At 40.8% G+C, this 26,825-nt stretch overlaps 2 protein-coding genes across 4 annotated transcripts in view; both read left to right on the top strand.

Annotated features, from left to right (window-relative positions):
• Nucleotides 1-14,905, top strand: part of kiaa1549la (KIAA1549-like a) — a 172,988-nt gene extending 158,083 nt beyond the window's left edge. For 2 of the 3 annotated variants that reach the window (XM_037767629.1, XM_037767631.1), the window contains 7 exons: nt 960-1,201; nt 1,387-1,555; nt 3,112-3,209; nt 7,234-7,379; nt 7,472-7,626; nt 7,738-7,786; nt 11,612-14,905. In XM_037767629.1, the coding sequence (XP_037623557.1) occupies nt 960-1,201; nt 1,387-1,555; nt 3,112-3,209; nt 7,234-7,379; nt 7,472-7,626; nt 7,738-7,767 (840 nt within the window). In that variant the 3' untranslated portion in view covers nt 7,768-7,786; nt 11,612-14,905. The remainder of the gene's footprint in view (nt 1-959; nt 1,202-1,386; nt 1,556-3,111; nt 3,210-7,233; nt 7,380-7,471; nt 7,627-7,737; nt 7,787-11,611) is intronic. The other variant, XM_037767630.1, reaches the window with a different exon arrangement.
• The window catches only part of LOC119486724, a 1,187,645-nt gene that overhangs the window by 422,912 nt on the left and 737,908 nt on the right, over nt 1-26,825 (top strand). The window lies entirely within an intron of this gene.

A 26,825-nucleotide genomic window follows, 5' to 3' on the forward strand; every position in this document is an offset into this window, starting at 1 on the left:
GAGTGTGAAGTGAAACCTCTTTCTGCTGCTTCCCTGCTGCACCACGGTAACAGCAGTGACCGTGCTATAGCTGAATGTCAATGACTCTGAATATGATTATAGCCTATTCATGGATTCAGATGGGAGGCTCGATAGCAGCTAATAGCCTTGGATGCGCCAAACGACACAAGGAGAACAGAGTGTGTGTGTGTGTGTGTGCAGGAGCATGTATGTGTGTGTGCGTGTGTGTGTGTGCAGGAGCATGTATGTGTGTGTGCGTGTGTGTGTGTGCAGGAGCATGTATGTGTGTGTGTGTGTGCATTGATACAGTAGGTAGATAACTTATCAGTTTGGTTCATGCTTTGGAATTGTACGACATACCACAGTACACTCTGGATTTATGTTGGTTTGAGGCTATAGCTGGTTGGCCTGCTTCATGTCTGTGGGTGTGCTGTTTTGGATTGTATACAGGTATATGATGGTATGCAATGTATTCAGGCAATTCCATAGTCCATAGTGTTGGAGCTAAAATGGTAAAAGCACAGTCCCCCTTTGTTGTTAGCCTGGACTATGGGATTCTTTACAAGCAGCTGGTCAGAAGATCTGAGGATCTTCAGGAAGATGTGTAGATGTGTTGTGTAGACTCCATTCCCTTACTTCAAACTTACTGGAAAACTGCAGAGCTGTGGTGTGTTTTCTATGGCCTTCTGCTGCTATGACCATCTGGACTAACTTTTGTGAGTGCCGCCTGTTTTCAGCTTCTCTATGAACTGATCAGACTATCCACACCAAAATCCTTTTACATATTCCTCAGAGCACTTGGTTCTTAGGAAACCACAAGTCCATACAGCGGGTGGTCGGAGATGGTGACTTTAATTTGTCAGAAACACGTGTGATTTCGGTGTCCGTGTCCTCATCACTTAATGGACAAGTTGATGAATGCCCTCCTGTCCTGCTGACTGAGCGCGTGTGCTCCGCAGGCCGAACCGGAACCGTTCGAGGAGACCAACGTGGACCGTCTGATGAGCTCTCTGGGTTACGGAGGTGGATCAACCGGCACCGGGAACGGCAGCTTGGGGGTGAAAGCTCACCGCGGCTCCGACTCCTCCACGCTCAGCTCTCAGCCGTCCATTGATGAGGTCCGCACGCAGATGCACATGTTGCTAGGCAACGCCTTCAGCCTGGCACCTCCGGACCACGACCCCCCTTCTCCTCCAACCAAGTAAATTTATATTTTTTCCACATATTATTTATTGCTCAGCACATCTGCTTGAGTTCCAGTACTGTGTAGGAGTAGAGTAGACTTTCAGAACACATCTGCTCCATTATGTACGGCACATTAGAGGATCAGTGTGTATCCGTCAACTCAACTTTGTCTCTTTTGTTAACGTTCTTCTCTCTCATCAGCAGCCGCCACCATCACCACCACCATGCCCACAGAGCCTACAATCCGTCCCACACCAGCCACTACAGTGACGGGGTGACGAGCGCCCCGGGGACCATGAACCATCCCTGTGGAGGCCGGCAGAGGAGTGCAGCCTATGAGGACATGCACCAGTGTAGCCTGCCCAAACCGGTGAGCACTAGGAGGAAGTTTAAGGGCTGATTCACCCAATGTACAAAAAATAATAATAAAATGATTAATTAAACTGAGTTATTTAATAGTTATTTTACTGTTAATAAACAATGAAAAGTTATTTTTGGTTGTTAACATTTTGTTAAAGGTCCCATATCGTGCTCATTTTCAGGTTCATACTTGTATTTTGTGTTTCTAATAGAACATGTTTACATGTAATGTTCAAAAAACACTTTATTTTCCTCATATTGTCTGCCTGAATATGCCTGTATTTATCCTCTGTCTGAAATGCTCTGTTTCAGTGCATTTCAATGGAGTTGCGTTGCTAGGCAACAGCTTGGGTCCATGTTTACTTCCTGTCAGCTGATGTTATTTACATAAACTGCAACAGGAAATAAACTGGGACACATTTAGAATGTTTACGTTTAAAACTGTGTAATTGTCTAAATATTGTATATTTGTGACATCACAAATGGACAGAAATCCTAACGGCTTGTTTCAAACGCACAATTTCTGAATACGGGCTGTGTGTATTTCTCTGTATATTGAGCGTTTTGATAGTTTAACAGTATTTATATATCACTTAAACCTGCTTTATAATATAAAAGACCCGAAAATGTCACTTTTTACAATATGGGACCTTTAATGTTTACTAATTATTAGTAATGCTATAATTTTTGTTATTTTATCATTCTTTTGTGTAATATGAAATAGTTAGTTTATAAATTCTATATTGTATCATACTGTAGCTGATAAGAGACGATAACAATTACATTCTGATAACATTAGTAAAGTATTTATTAACAGTTTATTGTATAATAGCATAGTACTACTTGGTTGGTAAACATTTCTTGTATTGATTAATGACCATATCAGGTTTTGGGTGTAAAATCATGATCTGTAAATTTACTATTTATAGCCACAAGGTTGCTGTTATTGGTTTTCGATACAGTTATGAAATAAAAACTACAAAATATCTCTTTTGAAAGTAGTGTAGCAGAAGTACAATGTTGCACTAAATGAGAATACTCAAATAAAGTACAAGTACTTATACTAAGTTTAGTACTTGAGTTAATGCACTTATACTTTATACCTCTGAAAGTCAGCAGTCTAGTTTTCATGTTATGTCACCAGGTCACTGAGTGACCGGAGCATAATGGTACAGTAGTCAAAATCATGCAGAGCAGGTTGAAACTCGCCTGATTTGAGTAGTAGTATAAACAGACAGAAAAGCCGCCGTTAGTTCTCTCTGTTTGTGAATTGCCAACAGCTGATCGGCGAGGGAGAAGCTTTACAGAGATTAAAGAGACGCAGGATTGAACAGCCACCAACAAATAACAGCAAGCCTCACGCAGCTTGAATCACTATTTATCTTGTGTTTTGCTCTGATCAGACACCCATCTCATTTCATAGTCCTCTTTATTTGTCCAGATTTGTCCGTTGTTCCTTCCGCTATTGTTCTTTGTATTGTGTGCTCTGTAGAGTCCAAATGCTAGTCTTTAAATATGTGTCAGTAATAAGTAATAAGTAATAAGTAACATTTGTGTCTTGTGCAGGGTTTCCGGTTCACCCAGCTTCCTGATATGGGCATCGGGTCTCCCCCGCCGCTGATCCCCTCTAGACCAGGACCACCACCTGGGACCTCATTACGACGGTACCACACACACTCACACAACTACACACATCTGAATGAGAAAATACATGAGAAAACATAGAAGAGACAAAATCTGGTAACACTTTATACATTTATGAATGGCAAATAGATAGTTCATTAAAGTTAGTTCATTTTACTGTTCACAAACAACTAAATGATAATAATCTTTACTAATTATTAGTCATGCTACATATTTATGTTATTTGTTGCACACATTATAACATGTGATATACTATATACTATATATCTATCTGTTAATGATTAAGATATTGTTTGTAAAACATCTATAAACATTACATATCTAGAACAGATATGTGTTAATGGTTAATAACTCGTTTGTAAACCGTCTATAAACATTATTTGGATGGCTGTTATAAAGTTGCAACTGATTATTATATTTTTAAATGGTAAATAAATACTTTGTAAAGCATTTATAAACATTATTAAGATAGATAGTTAATAGTTTGTTAATGGTTAATAATTGGTTTCTGGTCCATCTACCTATGTAATGTTTATAGATGTTTTGCAAACGATTTTTTAAAGGTATAAAAATAATTTGGTAATTATTATCAAATACGTAATATAGTTTATAAAATGTTGTAATGTGTGCAACAATAAACTGCTAATAAATAGTTAACTGAAGTAATCAGAATGTAATTGTTATCGTCTCTTATCAGCTATGATACAGTATAGAATTTATAAACTAATTATTTCATATTACACAAAATAATAATACAATAACATTAATTATGGCATCACTAATAATTAGTAAACCTTATTAATTATTAAGGACGTCACAGTTAACACGATAATAACGCGTTAATTCAAATTTGTTTTAACAGCATTCATTTCTGAAACGCATTAACGCAACTTGCGATTTTTTAGTTTGCAGCGAGTTCAGTTTTAAAGCTCGAGTGAAGATAGAAGATGTATAGAAGATGTATAAATGATGGTTATAATAAAGTGTTACCAAAAATCTAATCAAATGAAAATAAGGACCACTCTGCACCCTCTGTAAAGGACAAGATACCGACTACTGCTATAGAAGTAAATGCTCTACCAGGTAGCGGAACGTCCGCTGTGCTGTTGAGATTCAAAAGAAATGTTCACATACAGCACATTGACAGCATTCCGGGATGACTTCTCAGCCAATCATAATGCAGCGCTGGGGACTAATCACCGTATCAGATGAATATATAATTTATTGGTAGAAAGCGCGCAGAAGAATACAGAGTAAAACAAAGCTAGAGAATATTAATGAGCATCATTTGAACCGACTGCCCTCCACATCCTCTCTCTGTATCTGTGCCTCCACCTCTCTCTCTCTCTCTCTCTCTCTCTCTCAGGCCCATAATATGTTCTCTGCATCATTTGAACTGAGCAGCTTCTTCATTTAAATGCTGTTGCTGTGTGCACCGTGTTGCTGGGCACTTTAGCACTGCAGAGAGTGACTGACTGCTCAGCTGTGGATTGCATGGAGGGGCATGTTTGCCATCTAGTGGACAAACTGAGAAAATGACGCTTCAGAGTAAACATGTTCCAGATGTGATGCACTGCAGACCGACAGGAACCAACTGACACTCTGAAGACAAATGCTGGAATTTTAGAAATAATGTAGATATGACTATGGGTGTGTGACCGTTAGTCTTGCTTTAAAACCACAAACAGAAATGTGTTAGTAGTTAATAAGTTGTGTATCAGTGCCTCTTCCCTCACGGAGGAGGAGTGCAGCATTTGAATTCCTCTTTAGTGTGCACTGTGAGGCATTAGTGTGCGTAGTGCATTATGGTCCCGAGCCCTGGCAATGACATCATCTGTCCTCCGGTCTCCTACTGTAGTGTGACATGTACGGTGGTTAGTGTTTCTACAGAGCAGAGGAGGTAGAAGAGGTGGAAAAGGATAATGACAAATGTGGAAATTGTGGTCTGCACAGAAAGCAGTAACACTGCTCTGGAACACGGACATCGCTAAGATTCTTCAGATGGTGAGGTCATGAGTCCAAATACCCAGAATGCCAACCAGAAATTTCAACCAGACACCAAAGAGAAAGTTATGTTTTCTGTCATTTTCTCTCAACATGAAGGTCTAGTTGCAAATGTGAGGTCTTCTCCTCATCACCTGGTGGGGAAATAACGAATCCTTTCTTTATTTTCATTGGCCTAAAAATAAATTCTGCATTCAGCATCTAAAATACCTTCCTACTAACGGTAGAATGTAAACTTACTGTAGGTCTAAATCCATAGTTAGTTGCCGTGTGTTGTTCATGGCAGCAGATTCAAATCTTTTAGCATCAACATGTGTGTGCTTCGACCAGATTTTTTCAAATACAAAATACAAATTTAAATATTAACAGTCATATCAAGGCAAAAACTAATTGACATCTTTGTCTCTTCTTTCTCTTCCCTTGGAAAAACATGCTATGTTTCAAGTTTCTTTATTCATCATATGCTCAACGTTACAGCGAGCAGTCACTGGCAATGAAAATCTTGGGTCTCAGGTAGCCCTCTACAATGCTCATTAAAAAAATGAAAGTTAAAGTTAAAATACAGGGCTTAAATATTAATATAAAACTGAGATTTGTGGAGGCAGTATTTCAAATGGATAAACATACATTCAAAATATATATACTGTATGTATACAGTATATACAGTATATATATATATATGTATATATATATATATAGTATATACAGATAATTTTTTATTTATTCTCGAGTGGTAAAATGGTTAAATTTAGCACCAAATCTGTGTAACAAATGGTATTAACCCAAAAATTGCTGCAACAATTTGTGAGACATAATAGAGCTTGGGAATGACCATCATATAATAATAATAATAATAGTAATAACAAATTTGACTTATACAGCGCTTTTCAGAGACTCAAAGACGCTTAACAATATAGAAAACGGTGTGAGACAAACAGCAGACAAACGACACACACAGGCGCACTCTCATACGTACACACGGACAAATGGTAAGGGTGGGGGGTCTAGGAGTAGGCAGAGGAGAAGAGATGGGTCTTGAGGCGGTACTGAAATGATGAGAGGGATTCAGAGTCTCTAATGAGTTGTGGGAGGGAGTTCCAAAGCCTGGGAGCTGCCCCCTCTGGAGAATGCTCTGTCCACAAAGCTGCGGAGGTTGGACTTGGGGGTGGAAAGTAGACCAGCTGAGGTGGATCTGATTGACCGTTGGGGTTGGTAGGAGGAGAGGAGGTCAGAGAGGTGGGGGAGGGGGGAGCAAGTTGGTGGAGGGCTTTGTAGGTGAGGGTCAGGATTTTGTAGGAGATCCGGTGGGAGACAGGGAACCAGTGGAGGTCTTTGAGGACTGGGGTGATGTGGTGCCATGATTTGGTGTAAGTTAGAAGTCGGGCAGCTGCGTTCTGGACCAATTGGAGTTTATTGATGGAGGTGGTGCTGATGCCGTAGAGGAGAGAGTTGCAGTAGTCTAGGGGGGAGGAGATGAAGGAGTGGATGAGCTTCTCGGCAACAGGGGAGGGAGGGTCGGATCTTAGCAATTTTGCGTAGGTGGTAGAAGGATATTTTGACAAGTTGGCGGATGTGGGGCTCGATGGAGAGGGTGGGGTCAAATATCACGCCAAGGTTGGCTGCCTGGGGGGAGGGGGGAACAGAGGTGCCATCAATGGTGAGTGTGAGGTTGTTGAGTTTGCTGAGAGTAGATCATATACTTCTATCATCATGTTCTAAGACCTTATCCAAACTTTAAACATTTGAATAGGCGCCTAACCAAAACACAATGTTCATTACAGATTTATGACTATGAAACACACAGTGCTGAGCAGCATCTCAAATTAATCTTCAGGTTCCAGCTTTCAGATGATGTACACCACTTCTATGTGACATCTACTGTTGACCTGCTATCTCCCCCTAAAGACCCCCTGGACACCCCCCCCAAAAAAAGACAAAGAATGGGTCTATGGCAGGCAGGGGAGGGGGGGTGGAAGAGGTTAATAGTTGTGTGATGTACTATATATCAGGTTAACATGTGTCCCTCCTCTCCACTTACAGTTCCACCCCTGATGTTAGTCTGAAGCCCCGTGTGTCAGAGGCCTCAGACCTGCAGGCCCAGCAGCACAACGGTGTCCCCTACCTGCCGCTGTCCAGGACCCCCTTCCCTGCCGTCACTGTCGACCAGTCCATCTCCACCTACTCAGGTACGACCGTGCTGAGTGCTGGCGTTGAGACGCAGACAGCTATGATAAGTGGAAGTTCAGTCATTGGCTAAATCCATCTTCACATCTCACAGGAAACCCAATAACAGCAGTCTATGCTATATCTGCCAACCGCCCGGGTTACTCAGACTACTTCGTCATGTCGCCGCCGTCCTCGTACCGGAGCCCGTCCTGGATGTCCTACCCACCCGAGCAAGAAGACCTGCCGCGGCAGTGGAACGACACACCGGTGAGACACGCGGCTCCTTTAGAACGTTGTTGGAATACATGACAAGCTGCCAACACTTTCTGTTCCAGTATTTACTCAGCGTGTGAAGCAGTTCTTCTTTTCTTCCCACAGAACTCACGTCATCTTGAAACCATCTGCTGAACAAACAGCTGATAGCTTGGTAGGTCATACCATCTCAACACTGCTACTGTATGTTATGTTGTCATGCTTGTATAGTGAGTGGAGAATGTTTTTATATTTATATTTAAAAGTCTATTTATACCTCAAGACAACAAAATGTGATAACATTAGAGTATTTAGATATTAGATGTTATCAGCCTATATCAGGATGCAACAGTGCTCCATCATCAATAACCTCAAAAATGACCTGATTAACCTGACTCTTATTTTGGATTCAGGCTGAGTTATTGGCGGGAAACCTTTTCCATATGTAGAAAGTGTCAAATGGAAACTGACATTTAACTTAAAGGACCAGTGTGTAACAATAAGGGGATCTACTGGCAGAAATGGAATGCAATATTAACTAGAATGGCACTCGGAGAGCGCAGACGTCCGCCAAGACTTTAAACAGATCACAGCTCACAGCTGGCGGTACCGTGAGGTGGTCAGCTTATTATCAACACAGTGTTTTTCCGTGTAACGTATCGGCGGATGCCTCTCTCATTCAGCAGCCTTGTTATGTCTGTATAACATTATACTACGTTGTCTCTCATCCCGTCATCTACCGCTATTTCCTTCGCTCCATACATCCACACACGTATCTCTCTGCTCTCAGAAGGAAGGAGGCGGGGTCACGCGTCATCAACGCGTCATCAGTTACACTGCGCATGTGTTATACCCTGTGGTTTTAATGTTCTGGCTGATCGGAATCCATAAAAAAATTCCTGAATCCGGATCATGGTCCGGATCACCACCAAAATCTAATGGATTGTTCATTGTGCTACACCCCATCCCTCTAAAACACTTCTTTCCAATCCATCAAGGACTTTTGGAGTAATCCTGCTAACAGACAAACAAACAAACCAACCAATGCCGGTGAAAACATTACCTCCTTCCTAGGCCTTCGGGCCTTGACGGAGGTAATAAATATGTTTTCTTTAGTGTATAATCACCTGATAATAATCATTTTCGCTACCTTAGAATGAGTCATTTATATCTACATAGGGAGCCGGTCCTCTTCACAGAGTCCGCCATGTTGCTCCTCCATGTTTCTACAGTAGCCCAGAACGGACAAACAAAACTCTGTTAACTGTTCCTGCTTGGGCCGGAGTCGATAGCATTACTCGCTCCCGTCGCTGCCGCTCTCTCTCTCTCTTGCTTCACCACTCACTTCCTATGTACAAACAGACTGCACTCTTCTTTTATAACAAATGGCTCTACATTCATGTTGTCGCCCCGGCCACCGTCGCTCTTCAACACGCTCGGCACACGGGAGAGGCCGCAGTTGGTTGCAATCTCCTCACTTTACCGCTAGATACCACCAGATTCTACACACTGGATCTTTAACCAATCTATAAGTTATACCATCCAAACAGCAGAACCATGATCTCTGTTAGAGTTAAGATTGCAGACCAGCCTTCAGGTGCTGCAGTGGTGCTCGGAGGAAGGCTGGATCTGCACTGATGACTTAGGAAGTCAGTTTAGGAAATACTTTAAACTGAACCAGAGTAGAACATGGAAAGCTTATGTGGTCATAAAAGTACTCAACTGTGTTTTACATGCAGTGGCACCCCTTAAAATACAGAAAAAGAGGAACAACTGACAAATACTAAATAAATGATGTGATTCAAATTGACAGCACATTCCATAAAAACATGTCAGCAGGGCATTAAAAAGCCTCGAGGCCTAATTTTGAGACTTGAAACATTAAGGAGCGGTCACATCACAAAGTGACATTTGCTCATCCACTAGAAATAGGTGTGGCTGGAAGGTTGATGACGTAGTGATCACTCACAGGGCTTGTCATTCACAATATTTCTATTCTATTTTTCCTGCGCTGTTTACTCCCTGTGGCTTTTTGTTCACCATTGCGCACCATTTCATGCAATAAAAAGTTATTGAAGAGGGACAATAAAGCTCCCAGAGCTAACAAAACTTGCTAATGGTCAGTTTGCAAACTCATAACTGGTCGCTAATGGGACAATAAGTTCACACACTTATATGCGAACCGTTGCTGTTTGGTGGAGCAGTTTATATTCCAACAGAGGAGGATAAATAAAGTGGATGGTGCAACAGAGCTAATAAGCTACGAGCTTCTTCCTCTATTTTGGACTCACCGGCTCTCCGTCCCCTCAAAGGTCAGCACTGTCGAGACGGCTTGCCATTGGTCCACAGCACCAATATGCGTGTCACTGTTCACCAAAGTTGAACTCAAATTTCGCCATTACACGCAAAGCACACACATATAGTAGCTGCTGAGTCATCCTGTTCTCACTCCCAACTCGTCAAATACCGCTGCTTGGTCATTGCCCGACGTACCGAGGCACCCTTTAGCGCCTGTATTAGACCATTTCACCTAACTCCAATGTAAACCCATCTGTGTCAGTATTAGACGATAAGAACAACTGATGTAGTAGAAAGAGCGAGAGAGTTCGAGTAGGTCAGGTGGGAGGGGGGGTTGTTATGTAACTCCCTTACTTTGCTAACAGAAGTTACGTAAGAAACAAAGTTATTTTAACCCAAACCATGATCTTTTCCTCGGCCTAACCACGTAGTTTTGTTGCGTAAGTAAACCTAAAAACTAAGTAAACCTACTTTGGAAGTTTATTCTGAAAAGCGAGTGTACAGTATGTAACAAGCTGAGCTTTGGACTGATATGTCCAAGACTGACACTAGAGGGGTAGCTAGAGCAGCACAGTTTGAAGCGTTAAAACGAAAACGAAAAGAAGCAGTGAAAAATATTTTTAGTAAACTGAAACTAAATAAAAACTAAAACTAAGCATTAAGCATTATTTCCTGGTTAAAAACGAATTAAGATAAAATAAAAAGGAACGTAAATTCATTTCAGTTTTAGTTTTCATTAGCTGTGATAGTATATCACTACCTAAAAAAGGAGACAGCATGAATTTCCGTAAACTTGCAAGTTTTTCCTCGCCAAAATTGAGTGTAAGTTCGGAGCGTTATTTAGCCTCCTTCGCAACAAGCTAGTATGTGTTGCACACTTGGACACAAAGTGACTTCCAGGCGTGCATAAGTTTAAAAATAGAATCTTTCACTTCTGGAAACACAGAAACACAAAAACACAGAAACACATCACATCAGCATTGCGCGGCTACATACTGCCGATACGTCTGCTGAATGACGCATGCGCGCTCCTGCATCTCACCCAAAGGACCCCTTAGCTGCCCAAAGTGCCTGTGTGAGTTGACATGATGACATGGTTAGCCATGGTTAGACATAGCTTTAAAACTCAGCCCGCTACAACCTAGAAGTAACAAGTTGCATTATGCGTTAAAGAAATCAGAATATTAGCGTTAACTCGTTATCGCGTTAACTTTGACAGCCCTAAATATAACCTTGTTCAGTATCTGATGAGTTGATTTCCATCCATCCATCTGCAACCGCTTATCCCGTTAGGGGTCGCGGGGGGGCTGGAGCCGATCCCAGCCGACATTGGGCGAAGGCAGGGTACACCCTGGACAGGTCGCCAGTCCATCGCAGGGCTGACACATATAGACAGACAACCATTCACGCTCACATTCACACCTACGGGCAATTTAGAGTCCACAATTAACCTAACCTGCATGTCTTTGGACTGTGGGAGGAAACCGGAGTACCCGGAGAAAACCCACGCTAACACGGGGAGAACATGCAAACTCCACACATAAGGGTCCCAAGCCGGATTCGAACCTGCAACCCTCTAGCTGTGAGGCACCAGTGCTAAACCACTGCACCACCGTGCAGCCCTTGATGAGTTGATTTAGTGAACCTAAATCTGTGATGGAAGATCAGCTCAGTCATATATGCTGTATGTGTTTGTCTCCAGTGTGGATGGGCAGAGGACGTCCCTCTCATTGAAAACCCTCCGGAGCTTTACCCCCCCTCCTTCACTTCGACCCGGCCGTCCTCCTGTCTGATGTATTCATCACCGGTGGACCACCGTATCCACAACTCCCCCTCTCTCTCTCCACTGGGCTGGCCTTCGTCCATCCTCTCTCAGCCCGCTTCATCTGCAGCTCAGAGCGTTTCTCATCCCTCCCCCCGGCCCCCCGTCCTCCTCTGCCCCCATAAGCCCTTTCACCTGGTCAAAGCTCTGCTTCGATCTCATCACCAAATGTTCAGCCATGATTCTCTCTCTCTCTGTCTTTATTCTCTCTGCTCCCTGAGCCCCTGGCCCCTCACTGGCCCCTCTGGGCCCCGAGTCTCTATAAAGTAGACTGCCTCCTCTGTGGTGACCACCACTGTACAGCAAGAGGCCCCTCACACTGCTGAACTGAACTGAGCTGAGCTGAGCTGAGCTGAGCTGAGCTGCGTGATTCTGTACTGTGCTTCCCTGTGGAGGACCAGGGCGAGTACAGTACAGTGTGACATGCAGGGCGACCTTTCAACTAGTTCTCTGCCCCAGCAATCACAGTAACTGCCATCTGCCCAGCACACGATGGCACACGGCGCTGCGTTCAGGACAGTAGTGCCCCAGCCGTGGCCGGTAGTCCACTCTGAACTGGACTGGACCATCCTGGACTTGTCCCTAATTTCCACCATAAAGCCAGGACAGCTGGACTGACTTAAAACTGTGCTTTTTTTTTTTTTTGATGAATCCAAATTCCTACTGTATGTAAACATTCTACAGCTGGTTAATATGTGTATTTTAAACTTAAGTGAGAAAAAAAAAATCTAAGGAAAAGGGGAAAAAAAATATTCTCGTCTTGAGCCGTCTACAATTTCAGTTTTTGGATATTTGTGTGCTTTTGTCTTTTATTTTTGTGCATTGATGATTATCAATGGATTACTGTATAAAAAAAAGACGTAGTGAGTGTTTCTCTTTCACTCACCTTATTTCAAGGCAAAAAATATACGACATTCTTCAAAACAGAGAAATCGCCGGCTTAGTTGTCTGTGGTTCTGATGGCTTCTCTGTACTTTTAAAAACTTTCTTTACTTTTTTCCTTTCTCAGATTCAGTAATGAAAACAGGAATTAGTCACAATGTTCTGTCGATCATCTGATTATGACGTTTATGTCTGCTGATCATTAGGCAGACCTGGGTCAACTATTCTAATTGAAATCCTGCTCACATGAAGTTCTGTCTGGTAGATTTGCAACCGCTGGAGGGTTCGTTTGGCTCTTCACAAAAGGACGAAGTTAAATTAAAAGCATTTACTATAAAGAGGTGAAGTCCCGCCCCTTCTGGTGGACCACCATGGGACCTGATTTCGGAAAAAATACGAACGGTAATCAACGGAGAGACATTTTTTTGGGGGATTCCCTTTGAATTGTTCCATGAATCACACATATGATGTTTGTTAATTTAAAACATAATTTTATAAGTCAAGAAAGTCTCAGTTTGTTGTAAAACTGTTGAAGTATCAGACTGTGAAAATAGGGATTTAGAAAGACAACAAAAGTTGCGTAAGGGACGTCTCTCTTGCTGAAGCTACGATGTCTGTGTGTTTCCTACTGGGATGTTCTTTCTCTTCCCAGCTGATAATAAGACCAGGAGTCTCTGGATAAAACACATCAGGTGACATAACGTGGAACATAGCTACGTTAGCTAACCAGCTAGTGTGACGTATATTGTGCGAGACAAGAGATGTAGTTCACTGAGCGGTTTCCATGTGCCGTTGACTACCGTTTATATTTTTTCCAAAATAAGGTCCCATGGTGGTCCACCGGAAGGGGCGGGACTTCACCTTTAAATGATGACTTGGATTTGAACTGATTTCTATTGTGGTTTGACTCGGGTCTGTTGCTATTATGTGAACACACCAGTATTCTTAGAAAAACAGTTCTTTTACTTGAAAAGGTGTCTACTGTATTCTACTGTATAAGGAAATTTGAATTTTGGTTGTTTTGGTGGTGATGAAGAGGGATGAATATTTGGTCACTGGACTATGGTGTAGTACTGTTCAAGAGACTTGCCGGGCTCAGATGACTCGTGTATGTAACGACTAAATGTATTACTGTATATAGCAGATGATTTAACGAAGAGATTTATGCAAGTACTATGGGAGGGATACTACGCTTGACATTTTTTCTGACGCCATTTTTCCTCCATTTCTTTCCACTGCGTCTATGATGAAGGACTGTTTTTGAATCTCCTTGACTTTCTGAAGGATGCACAAATCATCTGGATCATCTTTTTTCATAGTATTGCTAACAGAAAATATTACATGTAACGTATTACTAAAGTACGGAAGTCCTGCCGAACGGTTTTCTGGGTCTGAGCTAAATGATTTTCTCTCCTGTGTTTAGGACTGAAGTACAGGTGAAAGAAAAATGTTTTGCCAGTAAAATCTTTAGTTCCTTTTTTTGTGTGCAACAGGTGGAAAAAACTATTTCAGGCTGATTTTTTTAAGTTACTTCTTTTCCTGTGTGAAAACAAGTTTAAAACAAACGTTTTTTTAAGGGGATTTTTTGACGTTTTCAACGACATTGCGTTGCTAGGCAACATCTTGGGTCTATATTTATTTCCAGTCAGTTTATGCCGTTCACATACACTGTAACAGGAAATAAACTGGGACACATCTGGAATGTATACGTTACCACTGTGCAATAGTCTATATTGTCTGTTAGCAAGTTATGTAACATTACTGTCATGTCTTTATTTTGGCTAGAAATGTATTTTATTCGGCGCTAATCTGCCGTTAGCGTGAGCTAAAAAAAGATTCTTCTAACTGTTTTCACTAAGAGGCAAAGAAAAAACAAGAAAAAAAGGGACTACCGGCAAAACATTTTTTCCACCTGTTCTGAAGTCATAAACACAGGAGAGAAAATAATTTAGACCATGCTTCGAAAAATGTATCACCAGAAAAAAAAAATTCTTGCTTGCCTTTCAGGGCTTCCGTACTAAGGGGACAGATGGAGTATTTAGAGTGGCTTGCAGTAAAAAGGCATCTTACCCTGCATTTACACTATTCTTTATGTTTGAACAAAGCTAATATAGCCATAATAGTTAAAATAATGCAATTTTTTAGTACAAAGAATGTCACAGTCTAAATTATATTTACCCTCATTTTTTTCTGAGGAGAACTGGAAATCTGTGAGCACACAGTATGTAAGGCTCCTCATCACTTAGATGGCACTAAAGGAGATTATAGCCATATGTTAACTTCACCAAGTGGACATAAAACAGCTAACATATACAGTATTATGATAAAAGTGGCAAATGATACCAAATGAGAGCATATTAGATAGCAGATGATGAGGCAGAGAATAGAGACATAGTATATATAGAAGTGTACATATAGTTAAACATGAAATGAGCACTTTTATAAAGAGCCCAAACCGTGGCAGAGAAGAGCAGAATCAATGCAAAAATGCTGTTGTATAGCATGAAATATTCAGATTCTATACATTTACAAATTTTGAAAATGCTTTCAACTAAAGTGTAAATGCATAATCAAAGTAAAAAAGTTTGGAATATCCTTTTTCAGCTAAATTACGATGCACTTTTTTGGATCCCCAGACAGGGCCGTAGCTACCAGTGACCACACACAGGACGTGCACAGTATTATGTTTGGGAACTGGAGGGTTTTAATGACCTGAGAAGGATAATATAACACAGTCTCATGGCAGGTCAAGAAATTGTCACGAAATGTAATATATTTGATTTGTGTACAGAGACACAAATTTCCCTTTTTTTTCGTGACGCTCTGCACGACTTACAACTTATTTTTTGTGCGTTTCACTTTGAATGTTCAGCAACACGTGACGCGCATGTCAATTTCCGCCCCAGTCTTTTCAAAATAAAACTACTTAGTTAGGTTTAGGAAAGATCGACTTGGTTAGGATTAGGCAACAAATCTACTTAGTTAGGTTTAGGAAAAGATCGTGGTTTGGGTTAAAATGACACCGGAAGTGGCGTAACTTAAGTACGGAAGTTACGTGACAAAAATGACTTATAAGCTTTAGGAAAAGAAAGTGGTTAGGGTTTAAATAACTCCAGAAGTGCTATAACTTAAGTAGGGAAGTTACGCGCCATTCGCCGCTCTTTATACTTCCCGGTTCAGAATTACGCGTATTACAGGCAAATTGATTTCGTGCTGACAATCACAAAAAAATTTAAATTCGTGTCTATGTACATTTAAATTTCATGACTATTTCACAAAGTGCTGTGCGACTGGGCTGGATAATACAACAAGACACAAATAACACATAGTGAAGTTGATATTTTTAAAAACCTCTAAAATGTGACTGTTCTAGGCCAAAAAATAAAAATGCCAGCTTTGAAACAGCGTTGAGTTGAGTTATGTAAGGAGATCCAATTTGTAGAAAATCTATTTTGACAGTTAAATTGATATAGTCAATGTGGAAAAAGAACATATTCAGACTGTTTTGGAGGCTAGTCAAAACATTTGTTAGGGGGATGGGGTTGCATTGGGGGACTTTGTATTCTTGACCTCAGTTGTTCTACAATCCTGGCTATAGCCCTGCCTCTTCATTAATGACTCCAAGTTTAGATTCCAAAGGTAATATCAACATATAGAATATATCTACATTTAATAGGAAGCCTGTATCTAGAAAGTAGCACAGATAAAAAGTTGTCTTTTCCGGTTCATACATTGTTTAATGTTCCTCCCCTTTCTAAATCCAGACCTGCGTATGATGATTAATATTACATTTGGATATTTAGGGAAAAGAAAGCAAAGATGTGAGATGAACGTACTGGAGCATTATGAGCGCACACGGTGCTATTGGTGTTGTGAATCATTATCAGATCTGCAGCAACTATCATATTTGAAATCACGCTCAGTGTATAAACCTATGTATGGTTGAAAAGACCCTTCCACTCATGTTTCTCGTTTTATTTGACTCCATGTTGAAGAGAGGGGTGGGTGGGTTTTAGTTTCTAAGCAGTAATTTTAAGAAGGAAACTTGATGCTATGCTATAAGTTGATGTGCAATGTTTGTGCTTTACACGGGTAGCGGCGAGATGCTTTTATTGACGACGGACTCTGGGATGAACTGACAGTCAGTAGTTCTTTATCTGCCGTTTGAGCCATGTCATGATGCTGTGACACTGTGGCGGTGGCGGTGGCGCTGATGATGTCACACAGTCGTCACTCGGGTGTCGATGAGGTCACAGTGATGAATGCTGTTGGATGTAGTTATGCAGAAAACTTTTTGGTGAATTTAAACAATAAAGACAAATTACAATTCTCGGCTCCTGTGCTTTTTTTGCTTTTTCTTTGTGTGTCAATTACTCTTTTTGACAATACTGTCCAAGTATGCACTTATGACCTGAACCTATCTCTCTAGTCAACACACCGTAGAATTGGACCAATTAATGAATCAACTTTAATTAACCAACCAAATGAAAATTAAAGAAGTACTTGTTTGTGAAATTGTGGAGAACAATTGAACTCTGCTCCCAGAACAGAATATGCTCTCTGTCAGCTGGAACAGGACACAAGAGGCCATAAAGCATTCTGTGGTTGTCACACCTGACACACACTTAAAGCTGCAGTGGGTAGAATTTAAACAAATATGATACAAAAAAAAGATATTTTTATAAAACGGTCATGATATCCTGACACTAGTGCATGAGACAGGTAATCTGAAAAAAAATCATGTGTCCTCTGGTGTCCTCCGGTGTCCTAATGGCATCTGCAAGATTTCACACGTAGGAAAACAACCAATCGGAGCTGATCAGGAGTCTTGCCGTCTCTGAGCAGCTGTCAATCACTCACAAACTCCGATCAAACTGTTAAACTAGGCAGCGCTGATCAAATATGAATCAATATTCTGTTACGTTAATGCTCATTTCTCTCCTCAAATGTTTTCAGAAACATCTTGTTTAGCATGGTTTAGCTGTAAAATGAGAAAGATTGTGACCAGACATACTATACTATGACTTATTTTTTACTCAGTTTAACCAGGGCAGCTGATAGCCATTTGGGTGCCCTAGGCATAATTTCTTTATGGTACCCCCACCCCCGCAATTGTTTTTTTATAAATAAATAAATATAAACAACAAATATTTGTTTAAATATTTGTATTTGTAAGAAAAAATAACTGTTCAGTTAGTCAGACACATAACGCTTTGTCCACACAGGGAACGTCAGGAGCGTGTGGCGGCTGCCTTGCTGAACGGCTGCCTTGCTGAATGGCTGTGGTCATACCAGCTGTGTTTCTGCTGCTGCTGCTACTGCCAGCCCTTTCTTTCTACATAGATTCTACATACACATAGAGTTTGCCTTTCATAATGGCCATTTCATTTTTATTATAAATGTAATTTATATTTATTTTAGACAGAGAAAGGTTAATCAATGTGTGGTAATTTGTAAATAATAGTAATAATCCACCATTAAAACCCAGTACTATATTCATTCATGGAGCCCTGCAAGTTACTGCATGTTCTACAACACTGTCCGGCACATATTTCAGAATAAAAGCCTCGTGTTAACAAATGAAGGAATTCTGTCTACAGAAAAAACGCTTGAGGGCTTTTATTTTGAAATGAAAGCAGGAAGTGTTGATTTAAAAAGAAATCTTTTCTTTTTTCATGTCCATGAGATATTCTATAGAAACTGTAGTAATGTAGCTGATATGATGTTAATATACAGTCAATAGATCACCTTGACTGTCTGTTGTTGCTGTGGACCGTGCAGCTTGCGTTAAAAATAGGCGAGACCTCTATTCTCTAGAAGATGACGCAGCTAGTACTACATTCATTACTGAGACATGTGGGCTGTGTGGCTGCTCTAACCTGATAACACGGACGCCGAAATAAAAAACAACAGGTAACGCAACCGCCACGCGCTGCTCACATGGGGGGTCTGGACAAGCCGGCTCGAGATTGTCGGGTCGGCTCGAGTTTTTCGGGCGCAATGGAACAAATCACAGGATGATGGAGGAGGGGGGCACCATAATCAATTTTATTATTTCGAGCAATTATGTATATCTTTGTATTGCCTATAATGGTCTAATAATACCAATTCTAGTTGTGCACTTGTGCTTCATCTTAAATTTAAGTAATTCATCATTCTGATTATTATGATGATATTCATAATTGTGGTGCCCCCTCCGGCACTTTGTGCCCTACGCACAGCGCGTGATGCGCGTGGTGGGAGCGGCAGCCCTGAGTTTAACATACTATACTATGGCTTTTTAGATATACTATACCATGGCTCTTTTTCGACATACTTTACTATGACATTTTTTTTACATACTATACTATGACTTTTTTTTTTACATACTATACTATGACATTTTTTTTACATACTATACTATGACTTTTTTTTTACATACTATACTGAGACTTTTTCTTCGACATAGTTAATGTAAAAATGTTTTCGGTATACAATACTGACCTTTTTTTCGAGCTACTATACTATGACTTTTTCTTTACTTACTATACTATGACTTTATTCAACTCTTTTTTCGACATACTATACTATGACTTTTTATCACTTTTTTTTCGACAGACCATACTGTGATTTTTTTCAACATACTTTACTATGACTTCTCTATTACTATCTTTTTGACATACTATACAGAGACTTTTTTTCAATATACTATAATATGACTTTTTTCAACAAACTATACTATGACTTATTTTTTACTCTTTTTTAAAATATTATGCTATGACTTAATTTTTAGTCAGTTCAAAACCTAGGTCAGAGGTTACAGAACAGCCGGTGTCTTGTCAGCATCTGGAGGTCGGTACCGGTAATACCACGCTGTATTCCATAACAATACACTTGGATATTGCCTTGTTGATATATGGTCCATATATGAACCTCTGTGCATGTACAGAATACAGTAGATCCCTCTCTGGTGACCACTAGAGGGAAGCAGACACATACAGTACAGGCCTTATCTTCAGCCTTCCTTCAGACCCGCTGCTTCAGTCATTGTTCTCCACCTTCTCAAAATTCTTTTAGCAACTGATCAAAACTGCTTGTCTGTTCATATTTGTGTTGTTTGTGCTGGCAGCCACATGCAAAGGAGGGATTCTGTTTTAAAGTGAGGTGGCTGCATAATGAATAAAACATGATGTTTTGGAGAATAATTTCTGTCCCTGAGATGAAAGCTGAGCTGCTGTAAAAGCCTCCTGTCAGTGACCTTGACTCTAACGCAAGAAAACTGTTAGTCAACGGGAGGAAACGTGGCTGCGGTGACGACTGATTCTGGTAAATTACAACAGACACAGCCATGAATCACAGCACAGCCACCCCGGGTTTTTAGGCCTCTGATTGTAGCCTAAAGGAATGGTAGAGAGTGACTTTTTCTTTGGAGAATCTTGGAATGAAATGAAGCGAATAACTCATGAGAAGATAAAGGTCGGTACATGTTTGCTCCTTAGCGTTGTACTCAAAGTTAAGGAAAGAACCGCGAGGGAAAGCTATTTGCAAATCCATCACTAAATGTGTGTGAAGTTCTTTCCAAGTTGTCAGTAATTAGTTTCAAATTTAGCGATTGACTAATTTGGGTTTCACAGTTCAAAGTAAAGGAATGTCTCAGTAATGTGCAAACTGGTTGCTTGGAAACATCTGCAGTGCTCTCGTATGAAAAATAATCAGCTATGTAAACATGAAGTCACTTCACTATCACCAGCTAACGTAATTAACTTCACTTTAAAGGGCCAAGTGATATATTCAATTTACCTGCCAATCCTTTTTGAGATATTAAAGTCCCCCTCCACACAAAAATAAAACCACTATAGTTTTGAAAGAACTGCATAGTTGGACTCAAAACTACTACGTTTGTACAGTGGAAATGACACTGAACGTTGTGAACACGGGACACGAACGAACAGCTGATTTTAACGTGACGCACGGGACACGAACAGCGGTCTCCTGGATGAAAGCCTTGTGTTTATTGGACCTGTCCACCTACCCTCCCACCCACCTGGTGCATCTCTTTTTGCTATTTAAACTACGTCACTTGCTTTGACCGAATGCAAAAACGTCACCGTTTAACGTACCCCTGGTTTGCAGAAACAACATTTTTCCTGCCGACTGGGCTGGCTTGCTCTACTGTGTTTATCAGCCAGTTAGTAGCATTTAGTGATGGGTAGGTAGCATACATACAACAGGTTTATGAGCACTTTAGCACTTTTCCTCATCCTGTCTTGGCTTTGGTCAGCTTGTCTCTCTGCTGCTAATCCCTTTGCGCTCTCATGCGGGAGGTTGATGTTATATACTCAGCTAAAACCTGACGATTTCGTCCAGAACAGCATCTTTTGGCCGATAGTTTCCCCAGCAGCTGTGTGTGTGTGTGTGTGTGTGTCTGCGTACATGTGCGTCAGTCCTGATAGACAATGCTATCTCAGCTCTATGTGCCTTTGGCTGGTGCGGTAGGTGGGGCCGGTGTAATGAGCACTATTTAACAGCTCTACACTGCACTATGTGTGAGGTTGTGTGCGTACATGTGTGTCTGTGTGTGTGTGCATGTGTGTGCACTTAATTTCTCTAGCCAGTAATTAATGGCTAATCTCTCTAAGTCAAACAAATGGGAATTAAAAGAGCGGGCTACTCAGCCGAAGATCAGAGCACGATTTCAGGGCTTACACCGCTCAGAGGAATTAGATCCTCACACACACACACACACACACACTATTCAATTCAACGAGTAAATTAGCACACACAACAGAAACAGCTAGAACCCCCCCCAATGGTTGTTCAGTGTTGTCTGAGTCAAGCTTGTGTCAAGTCCAGCTTTCATTTTCCTGTGCGGGGCTTTCTACTGGTCTTATCACCGATGGGCGGGCGCCGTCTCCCTGCTGCTGCCATTGTCTAATAGGAGGAAGAAAGAGGAGTGAGGAGGAGGAGGAGGAGGAGAACAAATAACAAGAGAGGGCAAGAGGAAGAAAGAGAGAGACAGAAGGAGAGAGGGGACTGTTTAGCCAGCGTTAATTAAGTTTGGACAGGCTCTCCAGGGAACCATTATGAGAGTCTTATCTGCTAATAAGAAAAAGAAGACACTGTAATTACAGTTCTATATGGAGAGTACAGGAGAGAAGAGGAAGATGGTGAGAGGGAGGGGAAAGAAAGAGTGAAATATTACTCATTTACACTACCTGCTTTGTTTCCAGTTGCTGAGCAGTCCTTCTTTTGCTATGAGTCAGGAGACAAAATGGACTGTGGTTTTAAAGCAATGAATAAGGTTTGGGTCATTATGATACCAAAATCATCCCCAGCAGATCATGTGCAAATCAAGTGCAGTTTTCTGTGCTGTGTGTTAAAGGGTTGGTTCACCCAAATTAGAAAAATACATGATTACTCACTTACCTTGTGGTATTTAGTAGGGCTGTCAATCCATTAACATATTTCATCACGATTAATCACATGATGGTCCATAGTTAATCACAAATGTATGTATATATTTATTATTGTGAATCAGTTAACAACACTAAACAATGACAGATATTGTCCAGAAACCCTCACAGGTACTGCATTTAACATAAAACAATATGCTCCAATCATAACATGGCAAACTGCAGCCCAACAGGCAACAACAGCTGTCAGTGTGTCAGTGTGCTGACTTGACTATGACTTGACCCAAACTGCATGTGATTATCATAAAGTGGGCATGTCTGTAAAGGGGAGACTCGTGGGTACCCATAGAACCCATTTACATTCACTGATCTGGAGGTCAGAGGTCAAGAGACCCTAGTATGACATGGCTGGTACCAATGGACTCCTTAGGTTTTCTAGTTTCATATGATATTAGTATCTTCACTTTAGCTTTAAAATTGAACCCACTACAACCTAAAAACTGCAAGTTGCATAAATGCGTTTGTACGAAAGGCCTATCAGTCTCTCAGTGATGACAGCGCGCAGCACTGATTGATAGCGGGTGCACGCTGGACACGAGAGAGCGAGTACATGAGAGACAGAGGAGCGGAGTGTGAAAAGTGCAGAGAGAAGAGACCAGTTCAGAGACTAATTACTCATTCACCGTCATTGCGTGCATCTTTGAGAACTGTAAGTCACAACATTTAAGTTATAAGTTGATGTAATTCTGTGGTTGTCACCTCTTGCAAATGTAGAATGATTAGGGTGTGTGTGTTTACTGTCAATTAGTTGGCTTACCTTGTTAAGACTCCGCACCTGCTAGCTAAAACACACTCGGCTGTGTATTATATAGTAGTGCCTTTGCTCCACATATTAATGAGTGTATTCTTACATGCTGTTCCGTGTCTGTAGTAGTGAGTGCGTTGTTTCCTCCTGCCACAGTAGTTGAGATTATTCAGTGGGTATAAATCAATCCAGGTCGGTGTCCCATGCGCGCTCGCGTGTGGCTACGCTGTTCAGACTCAGACTCCAACACAAACTACATGGAAGCACCAAAACCTCTTGGTTGTATCTAGTGAAGCCCGTCTGTTAAACAGTGTTGGCCACGGTCGGAGGACTGGAGTCTCTGCTCCTCTGCCTGCCTGCCTTCACTCACAGCTCACTCCACCTCACGTGCATGCGTGCACACTCCAGAATATCTAGTGAATGTTCAGTGGACGTTTGTGCAGAAATAACTGCTGCAGCTCCTCCAGACCAACAGAGGTTTCCCGTGTCTTGTGAAGTGACGGGGCTCAGCAGAGAGAAACGTTATCGTCTCCGACCAAAACTCCGGTGTCTCCCCCGTTCCCTCTGGCTACGGTCGGGAGGCTGAGGCAGGAAAAGCCAACACTAGGATCAGCATTGATTCATGGAGAGACCTTCGTCTGGTCAGCTAACATTACTGCCAAGCAGCTGAAATATAGAGTGATATTGTGCTTTTAGCTGACGTGTGTCGCCTCACTGTTTTGAGCGATGCTCGTTCATGTCTATGTAGAGCGAGCACAAGCACGAGCAACAGGACGCTGACTTTCATTGACTTAACGGCCACAGGTATCGCTGTTACCACCAATTTCTGATTCTTACAAACAGTCCCTTTAAAGGTGGGGTATGTAAGATTTGTCAGATGATATTGTGGATGCATTAGGAGGGTAGTTGATTGATGAATCTTAATCCCAGTTGTCAATTACCGGTAAATAATAAATGCAGGTGGTGGGCAGTGCCCCTGCAGACACACACTCCTAGTGAGTCATATGTGATGATTAACAGAGATAGTTTGTATGAGTCTATACATTTTGGGGGGAGAATCCTGCATACTATGCCTTTAGAGTGATGTACAGTATATATATATATACATATATATATATATAAAGTAAGTATGTATGTACTGTATAATTCCTTTTGCATTGTTATCTGAACCATGTTGTATTTTCTTTGGCAGAACCACGCATATAAACCAACAAGCCCATGTTCTGTACTGCTGCTCAACCTAATGAAACCCTTTAAAGGAGAGTTTGCGTCTGTGTTTTGATAGACACACCTGGGGCGAAGTTCGAAACCAGAAGACAGTTCAAGCTAATAAAGTCTTTTATTTTAGCCCTCAGTAACAGAGTTAAAGAAATGAACGTGCTATTATCGCATTATTATGGATTATTGCATTATTGCGTTAACGTTGACAGCTCTACTGTTAGCCGTGCAGATAGTTTGGGTTTTATTTGATCAGGTTTTGCAATATCTGTCTTTGAGATTTCTGCCCCCCCACCTCAATACAATGGAGGTGAATTCAATCTAGTTTGTAGTGCTCACAGTGCTGGAGAAATTAATAAAATTAAATATATATATATTATATTATTATTTTATTTTCAATATTTTATTATCTGATATTTTTTCAGAAACAGGGATACAACTAAAGGTCAGTGAGAAAATATGTTTTTTTATTGGTACTGCTTTATTTTATTAGTTAATAACCCCCTAATAATTCTTCCAAGAGTACTGACCAGATATGTGCTCTCACTGAAAAAGTCATTTGCTACGCACTAACATGATGCACCTATAACCTTGTGTCAGGTGGCACTGAGTGTCCACTTATTCTCGAAGGCTTCTCCTTGATCTAGTGTAACTTGGATTGTACCTTATTTGTGTGTCGCAAAAGAACAATGCTTTGTACAAAAGCATCTGCCAAATGAATAAATAAATAATGAATAAATAAATTATAATATCATCACCCTAATTATAGGCTCCTCCTCGTTATATGTTCAAACAAAAGCTCCATTTAATTCTAAGTAAGCATTCATTCAGTATATATTCATGATTGAAAAATGTGTGTACTGAATTTTATGCCTGCCAGTAGAGAAATTTCTCCTTTTTGCATGTTGGGCTCACCTGTGATCTGACTAAAAGACTCGGTTACACTAGAAATTGATAAGAAATCATTCAGAATTTAGAGACTCTGCAAAATGTTGTAGTACTGTGCAGATTTTTGAGGGTAAAGATGAGTTATAAGAGAAGAAGACTGATACATACCCTTATATGATGAAAGGTACCAGCTCTCGTCAAGAAAGCCAATAAGCACATTTTCCTAAATATTTTGTCTTTAAGATGAACTGATGCATCCGACCTTTTGTTGTCAGTCTTCCCCGGGTCTCTCCCCTGTCCAATATTTCCTGTCTGTATCTCAGTTGTTGCTGTCCAATAAAGAAAACATATCAATAATTATCTTTTAAATGTGTATATACTACCTAAAATAATGTACAGTGAAGACCACTGAAGGACCAATTTCCCACAGATGGAGAATGCACAGATTAAATATACAGTGCACAAGATGAATACATATTACTCAGCAGAAGACGAAACTCTGAACCTGCAGCCATTTTAGACTGAAAACACCAATGAGTCTGTGGCCCTGGATGTATGAAGAGACGTCTGTAAATCTGTATTATTATGTTTTTGGGGGTAAATCAACTTACCAGTTGGGACACTTAAATATCCTTCATTTAAGTCATTATGTCCTAAAAGTAGTAAAATGAACTAACAGCTGAATCCAGAGATATTTTCCTCGGCATCACGAACGGTCATCAGACCCACGGGACTGCACCGCCCTGCACGCTCATATGACATATCGGGTTCTGCCAGCTTCCTGCTAGCTGTATGCGGCTGTAATAATGGATATATTGGCTCTAATTCATCACTTTTATCATCAATAATACTATACGTGTAGTATAATGATACTGGTACCGGGGCCTCTCGGGCTCTGGTTAACAGTGGTACTGGTGGATAATATTGTTCCACAATGACACATGTAAATGGAGGATCAACTCACAAAGAAAGTACTATTAGCACAAGCGACAGCACAGAAAACCAAAAATATATCAGCATTAAATGATACAAAATCTTACACCCGGGACACACAGGGAACGTCAGGAGCGCATGGTGGCTGCGTGATTCACGTGTCGGGTTTTCACATCAGCTGCGTTTCTGCTGCTGCAGCTGCTGCTGTCAGCCCTTTCTTTCTACATAGAGTTTGCCTTTTAATAGCCATTTCATGTCATTATATATATCATTTATATTTTTTTTAGACCGAGATAGGTTAAGAAACGTGTGGTAAATTTTAAATAATAGTAATAATCCACAATTAAAACTTCGTACTATATTCATTCATGGAGCTCTCCAAGTCACTGCATGATCTAGAACACTGTCCGGCACATATTTCAGAATAAAAGTCTTGTGTTAACAAATGAAGGAATTCTCTCCAAAGAAAGAAACGCTTGAGGGCTTCTATTTTGAAATGAAAGCAGGAAGTTTGGATTTAAAAATAAGTCTTTACTTTTTTTCATTTCCGTAACATTTTCTACAGATAGACATTGAAACTGTAGTAATCTTGCTGGTATGATGTCAATATACAGTCAATAGGTCCCCTTCACTGTCTGTTGTTGCTGTGAAACGCGTGTCTCACGCGGTCAGTGTGGCTGCTCTAACCTGTTAACACAGACGCCAAAATAAAAAAACAACAGGTAACGCAGCCGCCATGCGCTCCTGACGTTTCCTTGTGTGGATCAGGCTTAAGGCCCTGTCTACACGTATACAGATATTTTTAAAAGCAGATATTTGGCATCTCGTCCACATGCAAAGACAGTTTGAGGTCACAAAAACAGATATTTTTGAAAACGCCTTCTAAGGTGCATATTACTAAAAACTCCAGTGACTTTGTAGCTGTTTGAACATGTAAAACGGAGCGTTTGGGAAACGATGAAGTCCTCATTTAGCG

Source organism: Sebastes umbrosus, chromosome 4, assembly GCF_015220745.1.
Source record: "Sebastes umbrosus isolate fSebUmb1 chromosome 4, fSebUmb1.pri, whole genome shotgun sequence".
Lineage (NCBI taxonomy): Eukaryota > Metazoa > Chordata > Actinopteri > Perciformes > Sebastidae > Sebastes > Sebastes umbrosus.